General features: G+C 36.3%; 2 protein-coding genes and 1 long non-coding RNA gene across 3 annotated transcripts; 1 reads left to right on the forward strand and 2 right to left on the reverse strand.

Moving 5' to 3' along the window:
- Window positions 1-3,187: 3,187 nt before the first annotated feature.
- LOC113313823 (myb-like protein X) lies at window positions 3,188-5,334 on the reverse strand. Its single transcript, XM_026562616.1, has 2 exons — window positions 5,197-5,334; window positions 3,188-4,696 (listed from the first exon to the last, which is right to left on the reverse strand). Exon 2 carries the CDS (start codon window positions 4,649-4,651, stop codon window positions 3,368-3,370), a length of 1,284 nt encoding a protein of 427 aa, XP_026418401.1. The 5' UTR covers window positions 4,652-4,696; window positions 5,197-5,334; the 3' UTR covers window positions 3,188-3,367.
- A 4,095-nt stretch (window positions 5,335-9,429) lies between these two features.
- LOC113310132 (phytochrome-interacting ankyrin-repeat protein 2-like) lies at window positions 9,430-12,348 on the reverse strand. The gene is made up of 3 exons (XM_026558716.1): window positions 11,569-12,348; window positions 10,722-10,893; window positions 9,430-9,986 (listed from the first exon to the last, which is right to left on the reverse strand). Exons 1-3 carry the CDS (start codon window positions 11,701-11,703, stop codon window positions 9,772-9,774), a joined length of 522 nt encoding a protein of 173 aa, XP_026414501.1. The 5' UTR covers window positions 11,704-12,348; the 3' UTR covers window positions 9,430-9,771.
- LOC113310133 lies at window positions 12,057-12,935 on the forward strand. Its single transcript, XR_003340943.1, has 2 exons — window positions 12,057-12,192; window positions 12,673-12,935. It is a non-coding gene; the product is annotated as an uncharacterized LOC113310133 (long non-coding RNA).
- Window positions 12,936-20,167: the final 7,232 nt, after the last annotated feature.

Genomic DNA, 20,167 nt, shown 5'->3' on the forward strand with positions numbered 1-20,167 from the left:
AGAACTACAAAAAAAAACTGAAGGGTGGAAAATGAGAAAAACTACCTTATATAAGTTACATCAGCAACCACCTCAGTGGGTTCAGTACTTTCAGCGACAACATGTGTTTCTTTTTGCTTGTCAGCGGCATCACTCGCTTGTTCAGCTTCTTTGATCATCCTCATGATATCTTCTTCTTTTTCTTGGAAGGCTGATATTTAAGCACCCATCTTCTCAAGCTTCTGCTTAAGTTTCACAAGGTCATTGGTCTTGTCCTTCCCCTCAGATTTTTTCCTCTTATTATCTTCCTTGTCTTTGTCTTTCTTCTCCAACTTTGCTAATTTTTTATCCTTTCCCTTCTCAACTTTGGAATCCTTTGTTTTATCTTCGACATCTTTGGAATGATTTTCTTGTAATTCGATCTCTCTTGAGGTCGTGTTAACCGCGTTCTTTTCTTCACCCTCCTTGTTCTTGCTCTTCTTCTCTTTGTGTTCATCCTTGTTCTTCTTCTCCTTGATTCGTTCCTTTGGTTCATCCTTTCCCTTTTTCTTGTCATCTTTACTTTTGCCCTTCTTCTCTTTTCTCTTATTTATGTTTCTCTTTCTTTTTTTTGTTATCTTTCTCATATTTGTTCTTATTCTTCTTCCCTTCCTTCTCCCTTTTTTATCCATCTTATCCTTCTTCCCTTCCTTCTCCTTTCTAGCTAGGCTCATTCCTTAGTTCCTAGGATTCATCGCCACCTACTACTCTCTAAGATAGAAACTGTTTCCCTCGCACCAATCTAATCATACTGGATTAAGTACTCTTTAACCAAACTAGAAATATTCTTTTATTTTTTTCTTCCATTGCCATATATACTATCCTCTAATTAATGTCTTAAGAGGGACAATGAATGAGGCATTGTTGTACCATGTGCCTAGCCATTCCATTACTAACTAAGCTTACCATTTTCTTCCTCAATCATCTAATGCAAAGTATCTACCTGCTTCAACCTTTTATTATTTTGAGAGAAAGGGTCATTACCTGGTCATTATATTTAATATCTTCCATCCACTCAACTGAAAGGTTCACTCCCTGCTATTAAGATAGAAAGTGCCAGGCCTAACTATAAAGAACTAAACTATATTTTTCATTGCTCCATCTTGGTATGTAATTATATGCAACAAGCATCACTGATGTTTGGTATCCTTGAAAACTATCTAAACTGCATTTTTCGTTGCGCCATATTGGTCTGTAATTATACCACCTGGAATAATTTCATTCAAACATTCGAGTCATGTTATGAATAACCAAACAAAAGATTCAGTCTCCTCGTTGGAAAGCAATCCACAACCAAGTAAAATTGATTGTCCATGATGATTAAACTCTACAAACGGAGCAAAAAGAATGTCAATATGTTATGACGTGACAACTTCACCGAGTTCTTTGTAGGCTTTTCTACATCTATGATCATCCCAAAACACATTATTCAAATGGCCTTTTATGTCCATGCCCACCTCGTAAAAGAAATTTGGATCCCTATTTTACATGTTTATAAAGCGATTCTGAAGTTTTGTAGCATCTTCTTTTCCAAGTTTTAAATGTTTTTCTCCAGCAACCATGTTCCTTAGAGTTTTTCATCATAGGGAAGATTTTCGTACCCACCACCTTCAACTGTTAACGCATTGTAGATCTTGTGCATCCTGATTCCTTTTTTGTCGTTTAATATGACTTTTTTCTTTGTGGCCGTGTTGATTCTTTTTGGCTTCTCAAATATCGAGCTTTCGATGGACTATTCAAATGGTTACGTTGAATAACAACAACGCTAATCATCCATTTATTATAGGTTTGAAGCTGTAACATTCTTTCCATTTTTGGAACAAGTATAAATTACATGTATTAGCACTCCATTTTCCTTTTTTCATGTTAGTTTCTTAACAGAAAATCCTGTCTTTTATGCATAATTATTAGAAAATTCAAACTGCCCATCAACGCTTTCAAACCTCATACCAAGTTTCGACTCTATTATCTTATCGCCAAGTTCTTCATAGTACAATTGATTTTCATCCATGACTGCACAACATAAATCTACAACAAGCACATACATAGTTAAGTTAGATTCAAAAATTAAAGTTGTATTAAAGTTATATTATTGGCTATGGTTATTGATTCAAAGACTTATTAACAAGTTATTGATTGAGCATACTTGGATATGGTTATTTTGAAGCTAAAACGTTGATCCTAAATCGTATATATATTTTTTAATAAAACTTCTATACAAAATTTATTAAAATCAATAGACCCTAAATATGTTTTTAAAAATATTTGTGATAAAAAAAAATGAATCATGTTTAATCTTTGATAAGAATTTGTATATAAATCACCTGGTTAATTCTTACTCTTTGTTGGTTTTAAGTTCTTCACTATGAGTTCTTCAAGAGCGGGTAACAGAGAGTTATGGAGTCTGTTTTAATTATTCTTTTTTCAGTTTCCCCCCATGCTTTTCTCGATTTTTAAAAACGAAAAAACTAAGAAAAACGTGCCAAGAGAAGCACTAGAAAGTAGAAAAATCATCGCCACATCATCGGTGAGATTCACCGTGGGATCTAAGATGTGCTAAACATATTAATGTTTATTCCTATTTGAATCAAATTTTACCAAATATAATCGATCTAAGATGTGTTAAACATATTAATGTTTATTCCACGTTTTTTTAAATACAAAGATCATCTCTATGTAATTTCTCAAACAACTCCATAAAATCGATCCCATGTATGTTCCTTCTTTAATTTCATCGTTTTTCCTTTCAAATTTAAATATGTTCAAACTTTTAACAGTAGTATCTTCCAGTTTCATTATAAACTCATAGTAATTTGTTTCTCCAATAATGATAAAGTTTGTTAATTGTAAAACAAACATTTTTGGGATCTAAAAGTTATACGGGCTACCAGTTTAGCTTATGTTTATCGTGTTATTCACTAATAAAATTGGGTCAACATTGTCTAATACATCACATTTGTCCACCGTTATTATGCATTTTGGTCGTACGCTCTCCGATCACTGCTCAGTCATCTAGTATAATAAAAATTCATCGTAACTTATGATTTCCAAATTACCAAATGCCGCTTTCTATAAAAGATATCCTAAGGTAAAGCAACCAATACATATTGATTAGGAAGCCATTTGGAGTACTTATTCTTTTAGACTTTTCAATCAATCGAGGATATAACCATTAAACCTCCAATAAGGTTCCATTTATTCAGATGAAAATATTACATTGAGATAGTTCATCCATATATGTGAAACCTACAAACTTCTACAACACAGACCTACAATACCTATACACAATTTAAAAAAAAAAAACTGAAGGGTGGAAAATGAGAAGAACTACCTTAAATAAGTTACATTGTTAAGTTGCATCAACAACCACCTCAGTGGGTTCAGTACTTTCAGCGACAACTGGTGTGTCTTTTTGCTTGTCAGCGGCATCACTAGCTTGTTCAGCTTCTTTGATGATCCTCATGATGTCTTCTTTTTTCTCTTGGAGGGCTGATATTTTGGCATCCATCTTCTCAAGCTTCTGCTTAAGTTTCACAAGGTCATTGGTCTTGTCATTTCCCTCAGATTTCTTCTTCTTCTTCTCTTCCTTGTCTTTGTCTTTCTTCTTCTCCTTTGCCGGTTTTTTATCCTTTCCCTTCTCATATTTGGAATCCTTTTTTCCATCTTCGACATCTTTGGAATGATTTTTTTCTACTTCGATCTCTCTTGAGCTCGTGTTAACCGCGCTCTTATTTTCTTCATCCTCCTTGTTCTTTTTCTTCTTCTCTTTGTGTTCATCCTTGTTCTTCTTTTCCTTGATTTCTTCCTTTGGTTCATTCTTGTTCTTCTTTTCCTTGATTTCTTCCTTTGGTTCATCCTTTCTCTTATTCTTGTCATCTTTACTTTTGCCCTTCTTCTCTTCCTTATTCTGTTCTTCATCTTTCTCTTTCTCTTTCTTGTTATCTTTCTCATCTTTGTTCTTCTCCTTCTTCCCTTCCTTCTCCTTTTTCTTGTTGTTATCCTTCTCATCTTTCTTCTCGTCCTTCTGCTCGTTTACATTTTTATCATCTCCGTTTGTCTCCTTCCCTTCCTCAACTACACTCTTGTCTACTTTTTCAACAGCGACTTCATCCTTCTCTTCTTTCTTTGATTTCACATCCTTGTCTTTAGCCTTCTTTTCTTGGCCATCCTTGTCTTTCTTCTTCTTTTCTTTCTTTTTATCTTCACATTCTTTCGGTTCTTTGTCGACAAATTCAACCTTCTTCGAGAAATCATCTTTGTCTTTCTTTTCCTTCTTAGCTTCTTTTTCAATTCCATCATCCTCTTCATTCTTCTTCTTCCCCTTGTCTTTCTTTTTATCCATTACCTCTTCTTCTTCGTCTTCATTTTTCTTTTCTTTCTTCGTTTTCCCTTCATCTCCCTTCTTTTCAGCCTTCGTTTTTCCTTCATCTCCCTCTTTGTCTTCATTTTCCGCGTCTTCCTTGTGTTTTGGCTTCACTTTCTCAACAGATTTACTCTTCACTTCAAGCTCCATTTCACTCTTTTTTTCTTTCTCGTCTTCCATGAGCTCTTTCTCTTTGCTCTTGATCTTGACAAAAACAGTTTCCTCGACCTTTTTAACTCCCTCCGCAATTGAATCAGGCTTCCCTTCCATTAAAAACTCGGTTCACAAGAGGACCAAACAATGTCCTTCTAAGTCCTGCATACAAGCATGCACTTGTTAAGCAAGTTGAAACGACAATCTAAATTGTATAATCACAATTTTAGATGAAAGAAAAAAATATTAGTTGAACGGTAACCAGAAATGCAGGCTAATTACCGGAATACACTAGCACTAGAATCAGTATCAAATTGGGGGCAGCGTTTTCAACAAATGACAGTGTGATAAAATGTCATTTTGACGGTTTGGGATCGAAATCCAACATATTTCCTAATTGGATGTTTAACGTTAAAAACGAAGTAAAGTAAATCTACATAATAAATTTCTCAAAATTATTATGAGTAAACAAGGCTTTCCCGGTTTAATCTCTAAAAACGTTCTAGTTTGACGTACAATTAGATTATAAGCGACTTTGACAGGTTTGATCTAATCTTATTCAAATTTAAACAAATTCCTATAACATATATGCAATTACATGCTCAATTGAATATATATACATGTATTCTGAACTAAAATCAGAATGAAAGAAAATATCTTACCGTAGCTAGGCTGAATTTGATTGGATTGTCTGAGAGAATAATCTCTCTGTGGTTTTAGAAGGATTGGCAGATCCCAGATATTTGTTTTCTTCCTAATTCTTCTTGTTGTTCGTTCCAATCCATTTATAGGAACTTTTTATTCACGCGGCTAATCAAACTTAAAAGCGTGTCGTGGCGCTATTTCCTGTGCACATGCATCTTTATCTCATCGACAGGTCGGTTAAAGATTTTCTATTCAGTTTTCTAAACACGTCGGTCGAAGTCTCGAAGACAACAATGCTGAGCTGAGCCCAATACCACCAAGCAAGCCAGCATACTCATGGATGATGCATTGATGGTGGCAGACATTTAAGGCATATTACTTCAAAAGTTAGTGCGCTTTAGTTTGGTCTTAACCAATGTAGTCAATATCGGCCGTATCGGCCGATATATTGGGGATATTTCGGATATCGGACCAAAATGATACGATAAGAAGGATATCGGGGATACGATATTCGTCCGGTAATATCGACCGTATCGGTTGAATATCGGCCGTTTCGGTCAAATATCGGCCGTATCGGTCGATACGAAATTTTCCTACATTTCCTGATATAAGACGGTATTGGTCGTTTTCTATAAAGTTTAAGGGTAATTTTGGCGAAGAAAGTCTTCCGGGTGGTAGTAGAGGTGCATGTAGCTCTCGAAGCAAGTCTACTAAAGTTACTCTTTTGTTTTTTTGATAAAATTGATGTTATCTATTATATCTTATCCGAAAATGTGTGGAGAAATGTTTAATATAAAATTATAGTTTCTAAATCTAGAACCGATATTTCAACGATAATATCCCCTATATAAAATCGTACCAGTGTATCGGTCCCGGCCGAGATGAACCGATATCCGATATTAACTATATTGGTCTTAACCAACTTTCAAGGACACGGACACGGTCCTTTACACTTTTGCTCCATGCTTGAAAATTACCGTGTAGACTTGTCAGATTATTGGAAGTCGGTAAAAAGGTTGAAGTTGAGGCACTTCCGTAGCACCTTGTGTTGAAAATCCAATATTTTCCAGCTTGGATTGAATAATCACCTTATTCAACTATTTTCATGTTCCGTCATTCTTGCTTCTGGATCTAATGGGAAGGTGATCCAAGTTCTCATGGTTTCTTGAACGCGAAACATGATCTCGTCGTTGTATAACAAATCTCCCTCACTAGAGTAAATAGGAACCTTTTTGGGAATCAATCATCATGCTGATTGTTAGAAGTCGGCAATACATGAGTCATGCCATTTCATTATCTAAAGAAACAACGCTTTGACATAAAGCCAAAGTGTCAGACCCAACTCTGATCGAAGAGAAGCAAAAACAAGCAAATGTATAACAATACTAAGCAGCAAATCCAAATCCAGAAAATATTAGAACGATCACAAACAAGTGAAGAGAAAGCAACAACCATACTACATGTGAGGGGTCTGGGACCTTTGGGTACCGAAGGAATTTCCCACTTCAATCTGCTACTTTTCATTGCTTCAAAACAAAAAACAAAAAACAAAAAAAAACAAAAATCTGCTACTTTTCAACATATGTTCGCTGCCCACCGTTGCTAGAACAGAACATTGGAAATAGGGCCGACAACCGATAGATATCCGTCGGATATTGGCAGTTCCGATAAGGTTAAGGCTAAGGATTATCGGATATCCGGTATCCGATAATATCCGGCGGATACCAAAAATTCTAATTCGATAAGGTTAAGGTTAAGTTATCGGATATCGGATTTTTATCCGATAAAATCCGGTAACTAGGAAAAAACCTAAAAACTTAAAAAAAAAAACAGAGTTTATCTTTTTAAGTTCAAAATGTTCAATGAAAAGTATAAACTCACACAAGTACAATGTTTAGAATTTACTCTCAGTCTAGTGAATGCAAAAGAAAGTATACAACAGGCTACAACAAAGCCAAAAAAACAATGTCTCCCAGTCTTAGTGTGGTCTTGCTTGGCTGCCTGGCATATTGCATCAACTTCACCTCAGTCCAAGATTTCCATATTTGCATTCACAAATCACAAAGAATCGATTGATAAGAAAATTCTGACATCCAACATTTCAGTACCTCAAAGCTTTCACCATTATAAACAACAGTGCAACACACATACCCACATGTTAACCGAGCAAAAGATATGCAATCTAATAAGTGACTACAAAATCTGGAGGTATAATACTAGTACTGCATTATATTGTAAAGACTGGACGATAGGCTTTCACTAACAAAAAAACGACAACATATCAAAAACAAACCTTTTAATTTTATGGTCTGAGTCATACATTTTACTCATCCAACAATGCTTATAAACTGGACTCACAGAGGTAACAAGGCACAAAACCCTATTTACAGAGGTAACCAAGCTTTCACCACTTAGTGTGTCCCTATTTCACAACCTCCCCTCTAACTTTACAACACCTGTGCCCTTAAATTTGTATTTTTCATCAGCGCACACATATTTGTCAACACACCACCATATTAAGATAAACTGAGATGGTGAGAAATTGAGAACATAAACTATAAATCTAAAACATAATATGGACAACATGGACAGTTCAGTAAACAAAACAACATGTCAACAACTATATGATAAGCTACACAAATAGAAAAGGCTGATATAGAATCCACTATATGGTAACAAACTCATACTAAACAATAAATAACGCAATAATTTTTCACATGATAGTCATAGACATTGCATTTAAAAGTTACAGCTTTATAAACTCATATTAGTATATTACCCTATTGCTTCCTTGTCTTGAAGACCCAATGACTGACATATGGGGTTGGCTTGGGTTGGAAATTGATTCATGATCCCAAATTTCAGAATAACATATACATATTTACTATAAACTTTACATAAAAATCTGAAAGCCACAAGGCGACATTGCTTGATGATGTAAGTGTTATAAGCTCTTATTCACTTAGCTGTAGTGACATAACAAGATTTGAAATACTGAAATAAAACTATAATCTACATATTCTAACACATATCCCTAATTATTGTTTAAATTACACAAAGCTAAACGCTAAAGCAAAGAAACTATGGGTACTGTGACTACTGTCACTTTTTTTGTACTTAACATCAACAACTCATAGCATAACCAAGACACCTATGGTTCTTATTACATGTTCAAGGTTCAATACAAACAAATTGAACTGCAAATCACACATCCACAACATCCATAAAGCCATCCATGAATTGAGAATATTTAAGAGACATGAGAATACAACATGTGGCTAAACTTCACAACATTTTTTTAATCAAAATACTAACACTTGAAGATTACAACTTACATTCTTCTTCTTTGCTGCTACTGGAGTTTTAACACCTTTCTTGGGATCCTGCAATAAACAAATGAAGTAATGGATATGATACTGAGGTTACAATCTGAAAAGAGATCAATACAAATCGAAGCGAATCAATCTAAAAGATTAGCTGAACAGAAACAACAATATGACCAAGAAATCATTCAATCACTTCAATGGCTTATATTCAAACATGAATCAGAAAGAAATTTTCTAGAAAATCAATTGAAGTTGTGTAAACCCTAGAAGATGGAGGGATTTAGATCGAGATGATATAGAAAAATTAAACCCCTAACTATCAATAGTAAGTTATTCTTCGACCTCATATTCCAGTTCAGTTTAAACCCATCTCAAATCTTTCATCCGTAGCCCTAATTTTTTATTGCAACACATAAACCCTAATTTCATAAGAATTGAACATAGAAATCGAACAAAAATCATTAACAACATAGAGAGGGGAGCGAATCAATACCTGATTAAGAGATTAATTACTGGAGAAGTGAGAACTGAGTGATTAATCGATAGGGGGGGCGAGACTGAGAAGAGAAGAAAAAAAAAGTGAATTAGAAATGCCTTCTCTTCTCTCGACTCCTCGATTAATAGGTATGTGAAAATTACTAGTACGCCCCTACCCTATCGGATATCGGATATTAACCAATCGGATAGAGCCCAATCCGATTCCGATAGGTTAAGAGGACATATCCGACAATTTATCGGATTCGGATATCCGGTATCCGATATAATGGATAAAATCCTATAGGATTTCGAATAATCGGAAACGGATCCCGGATATCGGTTATCCATTGCCAGCCCTAATTGGAAAAACGCATATGCAAATAAAGACAGAAGAACGTTGGAAAAACGCATATACAAATAAAGACAGAAGAACTTGAAGGAAACGGATGATCCACAGAAATTAAAAACTTAAAACAATAGAATTCAATCCGGTCTCAATATACGAGATCTTGACATACAACTGATTAAACACCAACTGTTTGACTAGTAAAGAACACATCACAGTCTCGTAAAGCCGAGTTCGTGCATTTTGTTTGAACACATATTATAAGTAACTACACAAACAGTAATTGACCACCTATTAGATAAGCCCTTGCAGTTAAGAGAATAAAGAGTTGCTATCTTTAAATGCTAAGCTGCAATCATATATGTTTTCATAATATAATTTAAATTAAGTCGAAAATATGATTCGAAGCTTCACTTGCTTGATTTTGTTTGTCGTAGGTGCTACTAACTTTCAGAATAAGAGGAACCTTCACCAGATGACTGGCTTTCTTCTTGTAACTTCTTTGCCTCTTCATATGCCCATTCAAGACCAGAGCAATAATGTAGGGGTGGATTAAACCTGCAGTCGTTAATATCATCAGCCAAGAATGCACCATTTTCAATCAAGAATCTGACTGCTTCCTTCTTTCGTTCTTTAGCTGCACTATGCAAAGGAGTCCCTGAATCAAGTATAAAGAGGATAATCAGAGACAGTCCACTCGGCCACAAGAAACTTACTCAGGAATCTTTATGGATGAACATAAATCAAACTAAACAGAGCGACTATAATGACTAAAACCTATAAGATGTGGTTAAGATCGATTCAGATAATAAACAACACAACCAATTTTTCAGTTTCTTTTGACAAATTAATAGATCATAAAACCTGTAAAACACGAAGCATCACTGTTCTGGTTACTTATTTTAGCTTATAATTCCCAATGCCTTACAAATTTTAATACACGAAGGATTCCTATTGTCAGCAAATAATACAACATTGTGACCCCAACAAATATCATCAAGGTTCCAAATTGCCAGTAAATGTGCAGCATTCCATGGGAGTGCCAGAGCTAGTAATCTTTGTTGCTGGAACGTGAATGGTTTGTAGAACGAACGTAAAACAGGGATGCTAGAAAAAGAGAGATAGATGATAGAAATTTCTTAAAAGTATCATATTAAACAACCTCTACCTTTTATACAGCATTTCACTTAGATCTAGATATAACATCAAAATATAACAACTAAAACATTCAATAAGGTGTCAAGCCACCCTTTGCAAAGGCGGGGTATGATGTGTATGTGAGATGGAACATAACCTTCCAATAAAAAAAAACAAACTGTCGAAGCTAGAGATCATTATATTATTGATTGTTAAACTTAACTTAACACTACTAGCTAGGATGATATATGCTTACAGCCACATGCACCCTTTGTTCTAGCATCAATGTTTGCTCCATTCTCAAGCAATTCATCCATGACCTTAAGATGCCCTCCCTTCGCAGCAAGGTGGAGCGGAGTCATACCTTGTGATCTTGGACCCCAGGAAAGAATATTGACATCCAGCCCCTCACTCAAAAGTCGCTTCACCTATTAAAGGAGACAAGAAAAGAAGTAGAGCAAATAAGCAAAAAATTGTGCACAAGAGGAAGCTGATTATACTCAATAAAGAATATTAGAAGAAGTAAATGGAAAGCAGAAGCAATGAACCATCACGGCCTAAATATTTAATTTATGACAACTTCCATCCCCCCTACTTGGGGTGTCGTGATTTTGTATAACAGCACCACTACATGCATAGTAAATTCACTAGTTGTAGCTGTGGACAACACATACTTTCCCGATTTCTAACATCACTATTTAACAAATAAGATGTTACAAAGTATAACAACACCACACAGTTCCCAGAAACCACGAGTTAAAGAAATGGCCAGATACAATGATTTTACTAGTAGAGCTCATTCTAGATTTTTTCAAATGACTATAGACAGGGCCAGACGTTATTCGAATCTGAGTAATCCGTGAAGGCATCTCTAAGACATTAATAAACATTAAGCCTGGAGGTTTGGGCTTATGTTGAACCTCATGACCCAAACTTTAACACCTTTATAAGATTTTTTTCAGCTCACTGAAAGCAACCAAACCTAGCAATGAGATAATACTGCCACTGGAGGATTATACATTCACAATTTGACCTATTGCTACCAATCATACACTAAATTCAACATAAAAAACAATAAGAAGAGAGCTCAATCAGTTACCAACCTCGGGCAAATCACCTTTTCGAGCACCAACATGTAGCGAACTCCAACCTCTATCATCAATATCAACATCAGACCTTAACATCCGCCTATTAGACAGATTTCGCTTCAGCGAACGACCCTTTTTTTCTTCCAGCATTGATTTATCCAATTTTTTACAACACAAATCCAGATGAAAACTCTCTTCAATTTAAAGCGATTCTAAGAGTACAACAATTTCAAAAACTTCAAAAACACTAAAAAAGTCCCTTGAGACACAAATCGAAGATCTAAACGTGAACAGTAAAGGAGAAATTTAACGAGAGGAATGATCACCCATGCCGTATGGTGCAAAAGGGTTCAAACCAGGTCCAAGAACACGAAGATTTTGAGAAATTGAGATTGAAGATGAAACAGATGAAGAAAATCGATATAACGAAAAGATTATCATAATGAAAAAATCCAAATTGAAAAAAAGAAGAAGAGAGATAATCAATTAGAAACTGAGGTAAAGTAAAACCCTAGATCGGAGGAATATCGGAGGAAATTGGCTGGGAATTTAGCGGGAACATGGAGAAGTTGCAACTATCGCGAGAGGAACCAGAGTAAACCCTAGAAATGAGAATGATTGAAGCAAAATCCTCTCGTGGTGTGTGTTGTTGCGTTGAAATCAATCTATCAGATTATCGTTGTTATTTATACCCGAAAAACAATTAAAACGAGTTTTTTATTTTATCTTGTTCTGGATATTCATAAACACCCCTGTTATTTCATTATATTTGAGAAGTGATCTATGATACAACTACCCCTACATATACATATAGCTGCTATTGGCAATCATCTTGACAAGTGATGTCATTCCTAGTAGCTGTATAAAAACACATTTCAACCCCAAGGCATCTCTCCTCGGAACTTTGAAATGTAAAATGTCTCCGCCTGAATTTATTCAACTTAGATCGGCTTCTTAGGAACTGATCAGTGTAGATCAACCAACACCTAAGCTCTTCTACACCTTGTTTTATTAGCTTGTTATCTCCCGGTCTTATTCATTTTTTATTCAATTTCAATTTGGTTGCTGTTTTTGTGATTTTTAAGGATTTGTTATTTAAATTCGTGCTTGTTAATGCAGGTATGACTGGTGATCTACCGCTGAGAAGAAATCAGAGCATATCATCATCTTTAGTCTCGATTTATAAGCAACTTGAAACAACAACATCGTCTTCACCAATAATACCAAGTAGATATGTGATTTTCTTCGATGTTGGTGGTAATCTGATTTTAGTTTTTCTTGTTTTAGATTTTTGTGATCTTCATGTTTTAGGATGTTGCGCTGATCTAGTTTTTCTTAGATATAAAATTGTTTCATCTAGTAGTTCTGGTTTTAGATTTTCAGCAACATGTTCTCAAAATCACCAGAAGCAGCAATGGGTTCTAATACATCAACAAGAACACCAAAGACACAAAAGACACTAGTAACAAATAGTTTTGATGAAGACCCAGACTGATTTCGTCCAATGATGATCGATTTAGATCATCTTTGTTATTGTTATTCCGAAAAAAAGCTCTTGACAAATAGGTGGATCTTTGGATCCTTTTATACCCAGTTCATTTGTTTTACCATGTTTTCTAAAAATAGTTGGATCTTTGGATCCTAGCACCTCTACAGATTGTAAGTTTGGTATATGATTTGGATGAGTTACTGTTAATCCAAAGTACGTCATAGAAACTTGTTCTAGTATCCTTCGGGATGTTTAGGATTCTGCTTTGGATTATGTCTCGTAACTATGTCGCTAAGTGGTTTGATCGTAATTGTGTTTGTTGTCTGTTTGAAATACTTGTAATTGATGGAAATCCCTGATTAGTCCTATAATCAGTCCCAGTTTTGAACCAAAGTATTATTATCAATATATTTGAGGCTTCTCTCTTTTTCGAAAAAAAATAAATACCTAAGTTGTAGATTCCGTGCAGTAAGTATAAGATCACTAACATCCATCAAAACTGATGCAGTTGATACAAACATCTACGAGATCAAAATGACTAGTGTTCAGATATATCCAGAGTTTTGTTTAGATAAATCCATAGTTTGTTGTTTGTCCACTTAGATTAAATCTCGCAAGAAATTATTTATGGTTTTGTTTTGTTAGTTTCGTTGATTGATCATATCAATCGATTACATGTTACTAGTGGAATCGTAATTTTACTACATTTTTCCTCCACTACATCATCAATTTTTTTATTCAAAGGGACTATTGATCATTACAAAGGAAGTTTACTAAGGAAACTGTAAACACAAAAATAAAGAAAATTACACTAATCCAGAATATTGCCCATCAGGCCATTCTAAATAAGATAAGAAATAAGGCCTTGCTTCACTTTATTCACAACGACCTCTAGATAGCAAGGCACCCTTTTTAACATTGATTGCAAACCCTGACTTGAAAGACTATATAAAGGAGAACTCTAGCAACTGGGAAACCTAATCCCCACACCTCCTGTGTGATACTAGTCGTATTAGATAGATTTGATTCTCCTTTAACCTTAGGTTTTTATCGAGACCTTGTAGGTTAACGACTTGAAGACTTCATTTGGATTATGAAGCCAGACCCAAGTAATTTCTCTGTAGTTGTGTGATCTGATCTTTTTGTTTCTATCGTATTTGAGTACAATCGTAAGATTGTCTTGAGATTAATTTCTCCGATAGGAAAGATAGAAAAGTAGTCACAAACACCTTCGTCTCATCGTTTGTGATTCCACAATATCTTGTTTCTCTAGTCGATTAAGATTATTGTGAGGTGATTGATAATTCTAGGTTGTTCTTCGGGAATATAAGTCCGGGTTATCAATTGGTTCCTGTTCACCTTGATTTATCAAAAGACGGAACAAAAACTCGTAGGTATTTCTGTGGGAGACAGATTTATCTATTACCGTAGACTTTTCTGTGTGATACAAATTTGTTTATTAAAGTCTTCGACTTTGGGTCGTAGCAACTCTTAGTTGTGGGTGAGATCAGCTAAGGGAATCAAGTGTGTAGTATCCTGCTGGGATCAGAGACGTAAGGAGCGCAACTGTACCTTGGATCAATGTGAGATTGATTGGGGTTCAACTACAATCCGGACCGAAGTTAGTTTGTAGTAGGCTAGTGTCTGTAGCGGCTTAATACAATGTGTGTTCAATCTGGACTAGGTCCCGGGGTTTTTCTGCATTTGCGGTTTCCTCGTAAACAAAACTTCTGGTGTCATGTGATATTTCTTTTTCGTATTATATTTTGTTAAATAATTGAAATATCACAGGTTGTGCGTTGAATCGATCAATTGGGAAATCCAAGCTTTGGTTGTTGATTGAAATTGATTGATCCTTGAACATTGGTCTTTGGTACCGTTCAAGTGATTTCTCTTGTATTCAATTAGATTCGCAGATTTCTATTTGCTTGAGTAAGTATTGAATCGAGAAAGTGAGATATAACTCTTTGATATACTTTTATTAGATTTAGTCTGACTGTCTAGTTGATTCTCTTAAATTTATATTGGAGTTTGTCCATACAGATTGCTAAGCGAAATATTGGGTCTGACTGTCTAGTTGATTCTCTTAAAAGTATATTGGAGTTTGTCCATACAGATTGCTAAGCGAAATATTGGGTGTGGTTGTTAGACCCCCGCCTTTTCAATTTGTATCAGAGCAGGCAAACACGTTTAAAGACCTTATAAGTCTGTGTTTGTAGCGATCTGACTCTATGGACAGGAATTCTGTCTCTATAAACGTACCACCAGTTTTCGATGGCTCAAACTACTTATTGTGGAAAATCTCTATGCGTGATTTTCTTCAAGCTCGTGATTTTCAAACATGGGTACGTGTTGTTAATGGCTATGATCCTCCGGTTAATGCAGAAGGCGATGTATCTATACCTAAGGATATTGGTAGATATAGTCCGGAAGAAATCCTTGCTGCAAAGCAAAACTTTGACGGCTTAAATGCTATCATACATGCCATTACCCCAGATCTTCAGCACCATGTGACCAGTGCACAAAGTCTAAAGAAGCTTGGGATATCTTAGAAACCGTATTTGAAGTAAATACCACTGAGAAAGAAGCTAGGCTTCAAAACCTAAATTCTGATTGGGAAAACCTTCATATGGCAGATGAAGAAACATTTGATGAGTTTAATCACAAAGTGTCTGAAATTGTTAATGCATCTTTTGCATTTGGTAAGACTATTCCTGAAAAGGACATTGTGATGAAAATTCTCAGATCGCTGCCATCTGGATACGATTCTAAGAAGCATGCCATCGTTGAAGGAAATAATCTCGCAACTCTATACAGAAATACTCTGGTTGAGAAGTTAAAGATCTTTGATCTTGAGTATACGTCCAAGTCTAGTAAGGATATTGCTTTTAAAGCACTAAAGAACACAAAATTACTTGATAAAAGTAAAAGTGTTTGCATCTCTGAAGATGATTTTTCTTAGGCTGATTCATCAGATGAAGATCTTGACAAGTCAGTCTCGTTGATCACAAGACAGTTTAGAGATCTTCTTTTGAAGAGAAGTAACGGTTCTCCAGAGATAAATCCAGGTCATCGGATAAACCCCATAATCGTGTTCCTCCTAAAAATAGGGATAATGATGAAACTGATGACGAGGATATGCCTCAGTGCATTAAGTGTAAAGGTTTTGGTCATTTTGCAAATGAGTGTCCAAATCGAAAGAAATACACTGAGAACAAAGGTCTTGCTGCAACTCTTGATGAAATGTCTGACAACTATGATTCTAATGAAGACGAAAAATCAAGTGTTGCAATTCTTTGTGAAAATATTGATTTTGATAATTGTAGCAATACATACATCAATCTCTATATTCTTTCAGAAGAAAACTCAGCCAATCTAGAAGATAAAATTGACCCTCCTATTGGAAACTCTTTGTGTAATGTTTCAGGTTCCATTATGCGTCTAGCAGCTTGCATATCTTAGATGCCTGAATTATATCAAAGTTTGACGTGATCATATTGTTCACTCAAAGGTCGTGAACTATCAAAGTGTTACAGGTATAAACACAAATTGAGGCATGTCAACAAACTTCAACGAAGAGCAAATCGATTAGCAAACAAGCTCAAACTTGCTCAAAAGACCGCTGAGGTATGTAAGATTTTATCTTCGTCTAAGAAGTTAGTTTCCAAGGACAAAATAAGACCATTGGAGAGAAATTTGTGGTCTAAGAAGTATGAGAAACATGGTTCTATGAATTCCGATCAAAAGGGATATGATTGACAAATTATTGTTCATCCCAGCACAACTTAAATTGTGTTGGCAACTGCATCTTGTCTCATGTGCCTGATCAAAAAGAGATAAGATCTTGCACACCTCAGGCATTAAGAAAATAAAATTCTATAGTTGTCTTGATATTTTTCTTTTGTTTAAACAAAGTCTAGAATTCACGTTTATTTGCACATCTAATTGATTTTGGAAAGAACTTCTCTGTTTAGTCAATAAAAAGAGGGTTAAAATAGACAATTCTGCCTTTTATAGGGTTGAGAGTTGTGTGTCCATGAACCTATGTGTTTATAGGTTTCGTAACCCTACATATCTTTTCTTTTTATGAAACTCTTTTCAATCAAAGACTGCTTGTTGAGCTTATTTTGTGATTTTCTCTCACAAACTCATACGCATATGGATACTCTAAGCATCATGTCTTTTGATGGAAAAAATGTTAATATGATTGTTAAGCCATCAATTATGAAGGAAAAAGAAAAATCTTCGATACCTTCTGTTTTGGGGTAAAAACGGATTCTGTTGTTTTTGGTAATTTGGGGTGTGTTGATGAGAAACGAGTTCAAACCCTAAACAAATGCACTGCACGGGAATGCTTTTAGGTTCGAGAAATAAATCTGTAAGACTCTGGCCTAAACCAAGAAATGGCCGTTCCATATTCAATTCGGTCACAAGGTGAAGGAAAAGGGTTGATCTTAGGGAGGGAAGCGGAGAAGGTGTTTGAGATCAGAGTGTTGAATTATGAAGGTGTGGATGTTTATGACTTATGTATCAAAGAATGGTTTCTGTCTACTTGTGTTGATAACACTTGTGTTCTTTTTTGAAATAGATTGAAAATCTATTTATACAAGTCAGTTGAGCATACCCTGATCTCTTAGGAAGTGGAGGAAGTCAAGTAGTGAAGAAGTGGGTTTTGTGCGGAAGGTAGTATGATCATCGTGTCTTCGTTATGAGGAATGACTGATCACACGTTCTCCCACTTCTGTCATTACTGATAACCGTCCGTATTTCCTGACACGTTCTCGTAATGGACGCATTGCACGCCGCACGTTGTAAACCGCCAGACCAATACCCCAGTAAGCATCCCCCAATTTGTGACATGTCTGATGTCTCGAACAAGTGGGTCAAGTCGTGGGACCTTCCGCGGAGAATAACATGGTGCTATTAGGTGAAACAACTAAGTTGTTTATGAGGCCAATATAAAATACGTATGTATTTGATGCATGTGAAGCATCGCTTTTTAGCAGCTCAAACTAATCGATGCGTATGAAGCATCGTTGTTTTAGATCTTGATTGAGTAAGTCGCGGATAAGCGTCTTAAAGGAGGAAGAAAGATCGACCACCTTTGGGTGATCGTTTGGTGGTTCTAGGGACACGCCATCACTTGGTCGATCGCTGCTCGTGGAAGAGGGATGGCCGGTGATTTCCATGCTAGTTTGTTGGTTTGCTAGAAATAAATCTATGTCGTCCAACCAGGTCGGTAAAGTTGGATGGACGAGATATTTTACGGCAGTTGCATACCGTCGTTGATGCAATTCAGGGATTGAAAGCCGTGTGGCCCACCCCTCTTTGGGTGTGCATTTCGAGGCATTGAGCCCTGGTTTGCATAGGCCGGTTGGTCACGTGTAAAGGTGGGTCGACAGTGATCATTTTAACACCTTGGGGACCACTTGAATCTAGATCTATACCATCCGTTTAGGATGGCGAAGATGGATGGTTGTGATCAATTTGCGACAACAGTGTATTGCCGTAAACCCCAATTAGGGTTTTGAGACAACCACATCCATCCTAGTTCGATCAAACGTTTTGGCATGTCATTGACTTCCCTTGTGCAAGTCGACCAAGTGAGGATAAAATTGGGCCGGTGGTGAACTCGTGTGCACTCCCTTGACCGTGTGAAACGCGATCTAAGCCGTCTAATTAGGCTGGCAAGTTTGGACGGACACGATCGATTTGCGACAGCCGTAAACTGCCACGACCCAAATTAGGGTTTCGAATGCAGCATGTTTACTGGATTTTGGGAAAGCGATTGAGCACTCTATAGGCTTGTCGCATGCAATTCGATCGACTATGGCATTAGTGGGCCCACCAATGATCATGCTGGCACTTCCTTAGTTGTTCGTGGGAAGATCCAAGCGGTCCAACCGGGCTGGCAAAGTTGGAAGTTTGTGATGCTTCTAAGACCGTTTTGAACAGTCTAGCTCGTTTGAGGTTTCTTTCGACAGCGTGACCACTCACGCTTGGGTGTGGCGTTTGACAGCGCCAAGGCGTGCAAAGCAGAGTTCGACCAACTAGGGAATTAGTGGGCCCGCCGGTGATCACTATGGTGATTACTTAGTTCTGCTAGGAGTAGCCTAAGCTTGTTAAATCACGCGGCCAAATCGTGCGGTTGTGATCATTTTTGAGACTGATATTAACAGTCTAGATTTTCTTTAAGAATAAATATGTGTCCGATCACGCTAACTTTAATTAAAAAAGTGTGCGAGCGCGCTGATCTCTTTGTCAGAGAGATGTAGCATGTATGAGTATTTTTTGTGCAGATCCCAATACTAGCACTTCGGGAGATTCATGCTACTCTGCTGAGAGTGAGCATTGATCGTCATGTCATGTCAGTATTGAGAGTTCGCTGGGAACATAGCATGAAAAAAATACCAGGCGAGTCATGCATTAGTTAATAATGCTGGCATAAAATAGAATTCATAGAATATTTGGGGATTGCTACTATGCGCACCATTCTGAATGAATTTCATATATATATATATATATATACCGAGTTGTTCAATACATGTGTAAGTAAAGAGGTTTGAGCACTCGTTATTTTCAAATGGCCTTTATTCCTTTGCAGGATCGTAGCACTAAATATAGGGTTTTACGATTTTGACCCTGAACTAAAAACCACCATCAACATTAAGTCCCCTGCTTAGCACGTAACGGTGACATTATTGCGGGGTAAGCACTAGATGGTGACATACAAAGAAATTCACAAGAGGAGTTCGATGCACATTACCAGGATAGAGGCTGGCTCGGTTCTTGAGTAGGGCACGTTTCCTTTGTACGTCGGTTATCGTCAGATAGATAAACATCTACTTGATTGTTATCCTGTATCCGGAGCCTTTATACACGATAAGTAGAGACTCCTGAAAAAGCGGGGGTCTAACAACACCACCCAATATTTCGATAAGCAATCTGTATGGACTAACTCCGAAATACTTTACTAGAGAATCAACTAGACAGTCAGACTCAATTTAGATGAAAGTATCTCAAGGAGTTATTATCTCTCTCTTGATTTGATTTTTACTCAAGCTAAAAACGATAGCGAGTCTTTATCAAATACAAGGAATAACTTGGACGGTACCAAATACCAAT

The sequence above is a fragment of the Papaver somniferum genome, chromosome 9, assembly GCF_003573695.1.
Source record: "Papaver somniferum cultivar HN1 chromosome 9, ASM357369v1, whole genome shotgun sequence".
Lineage (NCBI taxonomy): Eukaryota > Viridiplantae > Streptophyta > Magnoliopsida > Ranunculales > Papaveraceae > Papaver > Papaver somniferum.